General features: G+C 30.4%; 1 protein-coding gene and 1 long non-coding RNA gene across 6 annotated transcripts in view; one reads left to right on the top strand and one right to left on the bottom strand.

The window, feature by feature from the left end:
• LOC102671182 (pleckstrin homology-like domain family B member 1) overlaps positions 1-11,656 on the top strand; it is a 71,548-nt gene that overhangs the window by 51,709 nt on the left and 8,183 nt on the right. For 3 of the 5 annotated variants that reach the window (XM_031512503.1, XM_031512504.1, XM_031512502.1), the window contains 5 exons: positions 168-541; positions 1,083-1,254; positions 1,377-1,602; positions 2,093-2,258; positions 8,641-8,770. In XM_031512503.1, the coding sequence (XP_031368363.1) occupies positions 168-541; positions 1,083-1,254; positions 1,377-1,602; positions 2,093-2,258; positions 8,641-8,770 (1,068 nt within the window). Of the gene's footprint in view, positions 1-167; positions 542-1,082; positions 1,255-1,376; positions 1,603-2,092; positions 2,259-8,640; positions 8,771-10,680; positions 10,852-11,656 lie in introns of those variants that run through there. The other 2 variants (XM_031512505.1, XM_031512500.1) reach the window with 2 other exon arrangements.
• On the bottom strand, positions 2,046-4,209 carry LOC116186135. Its single transcript, XR_004151082.1, has 2 exons — positions 3,283-4,209; positions 2,046-2,322 (listed from the first exon to the last, which is right to left on the bottom strand). It is a non-coding gene; the product is annotated as an uncharacterized LOC116186135 (long non-coding RNA).

The raw sequence follows: 11,656 nt of genomic DNA, 5'->3' as shown, positions 1-11,656 counted from the left end.
AATCCTAAAAAAAAAAAAAAAGAAAAACGATAAAAATAATATGAAAAAGGTTTTTCTTTTTTCCAGATTCAAATTTTTAAAACGAAATTTAAAACAGATTGTTAAAGGAACTTTTACGATACGCTTAATAATTTTTTTTTAACCGATCGTGAATTTGTGTGTGACAGCTCGAATTAGAAAAGGCACTGCTCTCTGCAGAGTACGAGTCAGAATCGTTGAAACTGAGTCAGGACGAAGGCGAAAAGATAAAAGTACAGATGCGGATAAACGAGCTCGAGAGACAGATGGCCGAGGATAACACCAGCCAGGCGAATTTGCAAGCAGAGGCGAAGCAGAGAGTGCAAAGGGCTCAGCAGGGTTGCAGCCGCTTGGAGGAGGAGTTGGCGAATTGCACGGACGAAACCGTGCAACAGGATATCAGTGAGAAGCTTATGGCTCAACAAGATGTCCTCGAATCAGAGAGGAAGGCATTTGAGGATTTGGAGTTCCATCATTTGGAAGAAGAAGCGAGCAAACTGGCTACTAGGGAAGAATTACAGAGGTAAATCTATTTCATGTACGATTATATGGATAAATCCTTTTAAATCTTTGTTGGTTGTCCATTATTCCTATTCTCTTGATAATAAATCGTTCTTTCATTATTTTTCATTATTTTTCATTATAAAAACTTAGTTTAATTATCGTGGTATGAAAATATGATTAATAATATTGATTTTTAAATTTTGTTAAATTAAATTGATTAGATTGATTTTGTTTTTTGAATTGAATTCACGAAATTTTGAAAGGAATTTATAAAGAAAATTTATTGTTGATATATTTTGTAATGATATTATGTTTATGAAAAAATAATACATTTGATTAAGAAATATATATATTTAGATATTCTAATCTTATTTTTATCTGTGATATTTCTTGTTCTATTTCGTTACTATTTCAAATTTATTTTTAATTCTTTTTTCACTTGATTAAAAAGAGTTTACAATAGAAAACAGAATATTTCTTCTATAAAATTATTTACAAATTTTCTTTATTGTATATATCTTCAAGATGGCAATTGACATTTGAGTTTAACATAGAATTAGTGGTGCAAATATCTGTTCCAGATACTTGAGCGAATTAACGGCCAAGATAGAGACCAGGAAGGCTCGATTGAACCACTTGGAAGCGCAGAGATCTGAAGCGAAAAGCACGGCAACTAAAGAAGCTAGAAGTCTCGAAAGACAGAAGCTAACGCATTTGAAACGGTTGGAAGAAGTTAGTAAACGTACTAATTTCAATTTTAAACCATCTACTTCAAGAAAACAAATATAAATTAATTTAATATTTAATATATAATCTTTGATTTTTGTTTGATCTGTTATCTATTATTGTGATAGGGTCGAAACCGAGTTAGAGCGATTAACGATGAACTGACAAAGTTGGCGCAAAATTCTTGTGAGAATAGCGATGAGAAACGATCTCCGAGCAGGGAAGATTTCGACAGGATCTCCAGGGTCACCACTGACTCTCCCATTGTAAATAATCAGGGCAGCTTGGGAAGGAAGACTATCGAATCCCTCAAGGAAATTGAGAGAAATCGACAGCTTCACTTAGCAAAACAAGGTAAATATTGCATACTTTAATGTAAATATAATAAATGTTAGGTAACAGAGTAAAAGTGTTTGACATTTTTCATAAACTATTATATAATAAAATTCAATTACAGTGATTATTTGTAAAGAATTCTATGGGTATGTAAAAATTAATTAAACTAGATAATAATTGTTTTCAGATATTAATTATCTATAAATATTTTATCTTTCTCTTTGCAAAAAAAATTTTAGCGTTCAATTACAAGCTATTCTTATAAAAATATTTAATTAGATTTTTACTATCTATTATTCATTTTGTATACGAAAAAAATATATATACTTGGCTAAAATTAATTCAACTAATTTCATCCAAGATAATAAAATAAATATTATTGAAATGAAAAATTTTCTTTAGTAATACACTTGTTCTTAATGTATGTATTAATTAAAGAAATTGATTTAGTTAACAGGTACTATTTTATTTTTTATTATAAATCAAATTGGCATGTTTTCTCTATTAGGCAGCCAAGTAATTTCGGAAGAAAGACGAAGAGTAGAAGAATTGAAACGAAGAGTGCAAGACGAAGTTCGGTCGCAATGGGAAGAAAGAAAGATGAATTGTACTTCTTTCAACAGTGTTGAATCAGGCGAAGAATCCTCCAGTTATTCAACAGGGCCAACAGAAAGGTGAGTCACATGTTCAATCATGTCGCTTTTAAGATGTAAATCGTGCATTCTTCTGTTTGCTTTTCTAAGGAAGTGAAAACAGACGAAAATTGCACGGTTTGCATTCGACAGTATCGCACGTCAGAATTTCAACATTTCCATTTCACGTTTTATGTATTTTTCTCGATAAAAATGTCCATCTTGAGAAACGGAACAAAGAAATGAGTATCTTTATCAAATTTAAAACGATATTTTCAAGTTTTATTGTCTTTTCTTTATTTCAAATATAAATAATTAAAAAATATATATACAAATATCATATATTTGTATATCATTTATTTAAATGATAATGAACATGAAATGAAAATGTAAGCATTAACTGGCTTTTTTTAAGCTTTTTTAAATAGCATGATTATATAATATTTAATAAGAATTAGAAATGTAAAAGTGACATGATAATGTTTCTCAATAAGTGTATAGTAAATATAGTCATTTTATATTTGTGAATGACGAAATTGCCTGTGAATGATTATACATGCCATCATTTCATTACAATAATGGTTATATATGTGTTAATGATAGAAAAGATTTTTTCATTCAATAAGAATTTATATGAGAGAATTTCCTTAAAATATATAATCAAATACTTAATCAAAGTCAAAGAAAAACTAATTCCTTTAAAAATCTAAAATTTTATCATTGAAGTTAAAAAACTCTTTAGTTTTATATAATAATTTTACATAATAATTATATCTTACCATAAAAACATTCTATTTCAGATAATAGAAATTTAACTATATATATATATGATATGATCAACTACTAAACTTCTATTCATATAAACAAAATTCCTACGAAACCAACTTATCGTTAACTTCGTGACAACGAATAGAAATCGATCCAATTTCTAACCAATGGCCAAAATACCATGACTCTCCATGGTCTCCAATAGATCTTCGCGTAACGAGCAGAAATCTCTTTCCTTTTTTTTTTCTTTCCACCGTTTCTCTAAATGGAACGGGTTGTGCAAGCAAGGAATACGCACTACGCCTCTTTTAATCCCTCCAGTTCCGCGAAACTGGAAACCCATCGAGAGTAAAAGGTGTCGCAGCAGCCTTGACGCCGCCGAGGAGGCAGAAGAGAGGCGTCGCGGGTGTGTATCGCCGCCAGCATGCGTCCGAATCGGCGTCGACGATCACCAGATTACCCGGCTGATTGCGTCGACCGCAATAAAACGCTTTATCGGGCCCTCTCGCTTGTCCCAAGCGTAACTTGGACACGCTCGGGTGGGGTGTTATCAGGCGATACGGTATCTGCGACAGCGAGCTGCCTTTCCGCGGTTAGCTAACGCTGTTGACACGTCGTTTTCGTCGTTGTCGTCGTCGTCGTTCGTTGTAATTGATGAAACTGTGTATAGCGAGGAGGAGGAAGAAGGAAATATTGGCATATTGGGATAGCTTTGATAAGATAGACGAGTTGAAAGTTGTTGGAAGATGTTTGGTGATGGAAGGATGAAAATTGGTTCGAAGATCGAAGTATAGATCTTTTTGGAAATAGTTGTGTGTGAACGTTATGATGAACTGTTGATGAAAGTGCGTATAGTGAGGAAGAAGAGAATATTGAGATAGGTTTTTGGATGAGGGGGGAAAAGATATTTGGAGAATGGAGGCATGAATGAAGGAAAGTTGAAATGTAGAGATAATTAGTGCAGTGAATAAAATATATTTTCTTCGCAAATAAAAGTTACGAATAAGAAAAGATCTTAAGGAAAGATAGAACATGTGTAATAAAGAAGATTCTTGGGAGAAATACGTGGATTACATAAATGGTTGTGTTCGATAATGAGAAAATCTTAGAGAGAATTTTAATCATTGTCGTGAAAGAAAAATTTGAAATTTTATTTAAGCGATAAGATAAATGCTTGAACGAAAGTTGAAGAAATCTTATCGATCAAAGTTTCACGAATGTTATATCGAGGGGAAAAAACTGGCATTCGAGATGCCTCGTATTTCGAGCGTTTCCTGGCTCTTATAGTTTGAAAATAAGGCAAGAAACGATGGCAAGGGATAGAGTTTCGTCGCGTCGAGTATAATGGAAATGGTAAATGCAATTCGAATAATATTTATTGAAGAAAATCGACGCATCGTAGTATTGCGAGATCACAACAAAGCAAAGAACATTGCGGCAATGCAAACATGATGAACAAAGCAGTGTAAAGATTTATTTGATTGGTAGTATAATCGTAAAAATCTTGCGCAGTATCGAGATTTATCGTAGAAGGAATCGTATAGAATGTTTGATCGATAATCTAAAAAAATCGTCGATGATAAGTGGAAGAAATCATGAAAAAAATTGAAATGATATAAATAAATTACATTACATGTTAATTACATTATATTATATAATTATATTTCGTTTTAATAATTGAGAATTAAATTGACAATAATTGAAAATTAAAATTTTTTGTATAAACTTAAGTAAAATCAAAGAAAAACAATTCAATTAAAAAAAAAATGATTTATTTCTCTACGTGAATTATTGAAGATACATAATATAAAAATAGTATCGATTAATCAAACTAATAATATAAATTAATATTTATTTGTAAAAATAAAACAACAAAAGTGAAAGTGTATGTAAAAATCTCATAATATTTGTATAAAAATCAAAATATTTTCCTTCGAGCAAAAGACAAAATTGTATATAATTTTTCTGGAATTTCAAGATTCTTCAAGATGATTCAAATATACGACGTACAAACGTGTAATAACGCCATTAATCTCCTGAATTGATACGTGCGTGTCTCGCGAAAAGATAGGCAAGACGTAAAAGATCATTAAAAGAGAGGAGGAAAGAAACAGAAATATTTATTGTTAAAGAAGAAAATGGTAAAAAATGAGAAATTAAAGGTGTGCAGTTGAAAATTTGCCAGAGGTCGTGTTCGAAGAATTTCTCGAGGTGAACGTGAAGGGGTTGCGTGCGTTGGGCGCAAGAGGGTGCGAATTAAGGGGACGATAATGCACGAGAATGAACGCGAGGGAGGTGGGTACGTCCGTTTTTAACGAGGCTAGGTTCAGAGGGTGCAGCTTGATCACTTTCCTCACTAGCAATCGGTTTTACGTTACCTCTAAGGATTGGCTTTGCGAGCATTGTTGTCGACCCTTGGAAATGCGCTCGCGTGAACTTCGTCAGCGATACTTGTGAGTTTATATAAATTTTATTCTTTTTTTTTTCATATCGAATTTTTAGCTAGAATATTTTAGATCGATCAAAAAAATTGTGTTAAATTATAATATCTGTATAAAATTTTAGATATAGAATATGATTTTATAGAAAGGTATCTTTTTGAGATTTTACGTAATCATTTTTTTAATCATTGATACGTAAATATGAAGTTGCATTTAGAAACATGATTTTGAGAAAAAAATGTTTAAAATTAGAATTAAGGTGATGTTTGTAAGAAATATAAAATCGACACGGCTGTTTTTTTAAATAATTATATACTCGTGCAACTAATGAGAAAAAATTCTTATGAGATATCGATGAATCAGCAAAAGATTTAAATATTATAAAAAAAATTTTAAAAAAATTTATTTTAGTAATATTTCTTGTATACATGTATTAATAATTCTTTAAATTTATTCTAATATAAAAGAATTTTTAATAATCAGAAATTAGTAAGTTTTTAGATTTCCTAGTTATTTTAAAATTCATTTAAAGAATATTTGTTTATTTGAAGGTATGATTTAATACGTTATATGATAAATTTCTTTATATAATTTCTTGCAAAGTGTTGCCATCAATTCCAACTAAATTACAAAACCGATTTCACTCTTGATTGCAGCACGTGCTGATGTACCAGAAAAAAAGAAGGTTAATAGCCAGAATAAATCTGGCCTCGATGTTGCGTTTAAATTTCATTTTTTATTTTACATTTCATTTTGTCAAAAGATCTTTATTTAAAATAATCTTCTCGAATTCTGACAAGATAATCAGACCGATGGATTATATTTATAACGCACTTTGTATATCTGATAGGTAATTCTATTTCTTATCATTAATTAAAATAAAAAGAGTTTATTAACGTTTTAAATTGTTTCTTACGAAAAAGAGAAAATGGAAAATATTAATATTGTTTATAATTAAATTGATTGAAATTCAATGTAGATTAATTACAAGAGGAAAAATTTTGATTAGGAAAATAAGTAGTTCTTAGAATAAAAATGTTGCAATGACAAATATATAATCAAGTAATTTTTTTCTGCTTATTCCGAGTATATTTGTTTTTTTCTCTCAAGATTAGCAATAATTATATTATCCTTGAATAATTTTTCATTAATTACTATTTCTTATAAATACACATCTTCCATGTATTATTCCAAGAAATATTTTAACACATCAATCATAAATCCACATAATATTACATCGAATTTCTCTTTCTATAAATATCTCATTTTATAATCGATAACTCATTTTATAACCTCGTAATAAATTTTCATCAAATTCGAGCAACGCAGTAAGAAAAATCGTACAAAAGAAAAAAACTTACTCCCTATATTTCTCACCAATCATATTTCAAACCAGTGTTTCTCAACCACGAATATTAAATCACGTTCAATCTTCAACATACTGCTACATATAATAATAATCACTTGAAAAAACTTCACTATTCTAAACCAAACTCAAATATCCACAATTTTATTCATCTGTATAACGACAATGATTTTAGCTTGGATTTCATCACTAATGAACATATCACGTGGCAAAAGAAAAAAGGTTGAGAAACGCTACTTTCCAAAGCATCTCTGAAAATTCCTCCCGTATAAATTACAGCTATCACTCTCGCGAGTTGCCGCAAAAAACCAGCAAACCAGTAATCCCGCACGAATTCTCTCGTTAACAAGGTAACAGAACAGACGATTGCATCTAACAGGATCACCCAGTATATACGTGATCCGCATTTCCCTGTCCGTGGCGAGGCGAGCACCTCCTCTCCCTCCTTCCTCTCTCTCTCTCCCATGACCATTCCACCTCTCGACAATGACCACGTCCACGGACACCGGGAGAGGAGCACGGTGGAGCAAAACGAGCAAACGGAGAGAAAAAGATGACCCTGTTCCTGTAGGGTCAAGGACAACGTTTCCATAGCAACGGGATCGGGAAAGAGTGTCGCCTGTATATACGTTGAACATTGTAGAAGAATTAAATGCGCTATGCCGGTGGCACCGTCGAACCGGTCGACCAAGTCACTTTGTACTTGTTAGGTTTTAATAATACCTGCCGCGGCTATGGCCTCGCCGGTAGTGCCGATCCTCGCCAGCTAGAAGAGCCTTCCTCTTTGCCTTCTCCCGACTTTTTTTCGCGATCTCGCGCCGGCCTCAAGTTCGACGGGATTGAAATTCGTTCAACGGAAGGAAGAAAAGAGAGGAGGAAGAGAGGACGAAGTTGATTGCGTAAGATGAAAAACGGATGATATTCGACGTATGTGATCGACATTTTTTTTTTGTTTCTTTGTTTCTTTTCTTTTCTTTTTTTACGGCCACGGTGTTTATGGCTGCTCGCTATGTAAAATTCGAGTTGCCAACTCAAGTTTTTCGTTCCGTTGATTTTTTAAAGTAGGAAGAGTTAGTGGAAGTTTGAAATTGGTTGAGGAGAATTTTGGATGCTCGATCGATTTTTAATATTGATAATATGTGATTTTGAATTGGTTGTTTGTTCCTGTTGCCGTGCTGTAGAGGCATTTTGGCGGTAGTGGGTGTACGTTAGTTTGAAGTACAAGGATGAAGTTTTTTTTTGTGATGTTTATGAATTGATATTGGAAGAAAATTATATTTTTTTGAAAAGGAATTTATTTTCGGTGATTTTTGTGAATTTCATTGTGATTTTATCAATAGTTTTATTGGTAGAGTAATTTAGGTATTTTTAACAAATATAATACAATAATTTTGGTTTGGAAATTTAGAACTACTTTTTCTATTATTAAAAAATAATCAGATAATTTTAATTTTTTTATTCCAATTTAAATATATGATACTATTACTGATATTAAAAGTAGTTCACATTCTTCTGTTATTGCGTTTTGTGCGTAATTTTTTGTTCGATAGAAAATAGGAATTAACATATAAATAGATTTCATGGAAATGCAATGATACTATAATAGAATACAGATGTATTCTATAATATAGACGATTATGTAACTTCAAAATTACAGTTGAGAATTATATTTTACTAATTATTACATTTTAAAAATGGAAAATAATTATACAAATTTTAAGTTAATACAATTTATGTTGTATTATAATTCAAGGAAATATGCTTGTTATTACGAGTAAATTGAATTTCTCGTATAAGCATATAGTCGAAGGCTGAAAATAGATATCAATTAACGATACTACAATTATAGTGGCAGCGGAAGCAGCGACAGTGCAGAAGGTGGAACCAGCGAGAAATTATCTCCTAGCAAACTTTCGGAGCTCACGTCACCCAGTCCAGGACCTTCGAATAATTCCTACAGCCTGCTCCAAAATGATAACGTGAGTAAAATATTTTTTTTCTTTTTTAAACAAAAATAAATATAAAATTAGTCTCTTTTAGAATTGATCGATTTTAATAAATCCTCTCTTTTTTATTTTTAGCATGAAATTACATTTATTTATAAAATTTTCTTCTTATATTTTTCTTATACTATTTATTAAAATTCTATCTGTAATTAATACTTAAAGGAGGACAAGTATTAGGTCTGAGAGCATTAAATTAGCATAATTGATTTCATAATCACTGTAAGTTTATAAATCACAATTTATGATACTGTTTTTATATGAAGGTTAAAGAAAATAATTGCAATTAGATATAAAAATATATTTATCACATCAGTACTTGTTACTCGTATTTTTCTAAAAGATTTCTAATTTTAAAAATGTTGTAATAATAAGTTTTCAAATTTTAAGTACAAATTAATAACAAATACCACAAAAGTCAAGCAAGAAAGAAAATGGCAAGAAAATTAAAAGTTCAAAAAAGAATATTTTTAAAAATTAAAATTGATCACATTATAAACGATATGGAAAATACAATGGAAATATTTAGTCAGAGCAATCGAAAGAAGAATGCATGCTTTCAATTGAAAGAATAAATTCCACGAATTCGCGGTTATTAAAAGCTTGTTAAGCTGGTTAAAAATCGATCGGATTCGAATATTATTCCGTGACACAGCGATTTTTAAACTTGATCGACGGCAAATTAAGGGAAAATCATACTTTGTCCAGTTGCCAAGATTTTTATGCTTGGTGAAAAATATGATACACTTCGAACAACGAAACGTCGAAAGCTTTTGACGTAAAGAGATATATTCTCAAATTAACGAAAAATATCTGGAATTGCATGGCAAACTTGCCTGAAATTAAACGTCGAAATTGAATCATCATGCTCGTTTTAAAGAAGAAATTAAAACTTTCAGGAATAATTATACATTTAATTTAAATATTCGCTTTAATACAATATTATCTTACGAATATTTAATTTTTTAATATTGAAGAAGAAAATAATATAATGTTTAAACAGAAATATCATTTTGGCACAAAAATTGAATGTCTTTACTGGATTAAAACAAAGAATATTAAACAGATGGTATGTGTACCTAATAAAAAAAAATCGATATTTGTGGGGAATTCTGATTCTTATCGAATGGACAATGATCGCTGCTGACGAGTTTCGGCTTAGTTCTATCGTTAAAAAGCAAACAAAAGTCTCGTCACTATATTTATCTGCTACTCACCGCGATGCCGATAAAAGTTCACCGGTTAGTCATCCAATTCGATGTCTGACCATTTTAAAATTAATTTCCGATGATTCGATTTGCGTAAGACACGTTAAAAACAGATTAGACAAATAAACAACAGTAGGAGTTTGGAATAGTGTTTGTCTATTACAAATCATTAGATTTTATATTTCAAAATTACCTTAACTTAAATTATTTATTGAACTTATGAAAATGATTATAGGAAGAATTTATGCAAATCATTCTTATATAATTATATTTGTTTTTCGATTTAAAAATAAAAAAAAGCATTTGAAATTAAAAATTAAATATAGTAAGTAAAGAAATTAGTTAAATTTAAAAAAAAATTCTTCAATTTTAATCATTTATAATTCAATTTTTATTTTATATTATATTATATAAATATAATAATTTGTTTATTTGTTTATTTATTTGTAATGATATTTTCTTGAAAATTTGAAGAATAATTTCAAACTATTATTATTTATTATTATTTGTTTTTTTCTCTTTTTTATTTAAATATATTTAATTATTTAAAAGAAAACATCAACAATAAATAAATTTTATATTCCAAAAAAAAGTTAAAAGATTGGAAATAATTAAGTAACTACATCGTAACTCAGTCAATCATTTCAAACTATTCACTTAAACAAAATTTAATTTCAGTAATTACAACCGGCGACCATTGTGCTTAACGGATTCAATGATTTCATCCGGGGTTGAGGAGTAGCTTTATGTCTTTTAACGAGATGAAGACGAATCTTAAATTATCCGCACATCAAGATCTTTAGTATATGAAACTCATTTCATTAGGAATTTGTAATATATCTTTAAAGAGGGTCCATGGAATTTTCGACTTCATTTTTTACTTTTATATGTTAATTGAATACTTTTAAATAATTCTTACTAATATGATTACGATATAATTTTTTTTTTTTTTTTACTTTTGTTAAAATTATATTAGCTGCTTTTGTAAACATTTCAATAATTTTTTAACAAAATTTATTCCATTTAATATATTATTATCTTGAGTCTTCTTTATTAAATTTTAAACGTTTTTCAAAAGGAAAGAAAAAAACATCGTCAGAATAACATCCTTCAGAAGCTCAAATAGAAGCTCATTTTTCGATTATTCTAAACATTATTCTTCTCATTCTTCCTCTTTAAACGACCAATATTCAAAAAAAAAAAAAAAAGATAAACCCTCGTCGATCGTAATTTTCAATTCTTCAATTTCATCGGTTCTCGTTGTAAACCGTCAACCATGAGAACCAATGGTATTCCATCCAATTAAACGATCCATTAGAAATTTCTCTCTTCAACACAGATCTTCGCTGAAACCTCGATAAATTTCATCCAACACGTTCATACATTTCGAGCACCGCGCAATTTATCGATCGTCCACGAGGAAATACCGAAGCTTGTCAAACATCAAAGGATCTCTTTTGCACAAATCAATGCCCACGTGATCCACACATCTGCTCTCCCTAAACGCGCATTCATATTTTCAAAAAGCTTCGTAAACTTGGGATGACGCGTTGCGATGATTCGTGGAAAACGCAGTTCCTCCTAGGCATTCGAAATCGTCACGATTGCAACGAGTCGCGCGACTCGCTGCTATTTTTCTCCCTTAACGACGCGA

The sequence above is a fragment of the Apis dorsata genome, unplaced genomic scaffold (assembly GCF_000469605.1).
Source record: "Apis dorsata unplaced genomic scaffold, Apis dorsata 1.3 scaffold_452, whole genome shotgun sequence".
Taxonomy (NCBI): domain Eukaryota; kingdom Metazoa; phylum Arthropoda; class Insecta; order Hymenoptera; family Apidae; genus Apis; species Apis dorsata.
This window is presented reverse-complemented; position numbering and strand designations above follow the sequence as displayed.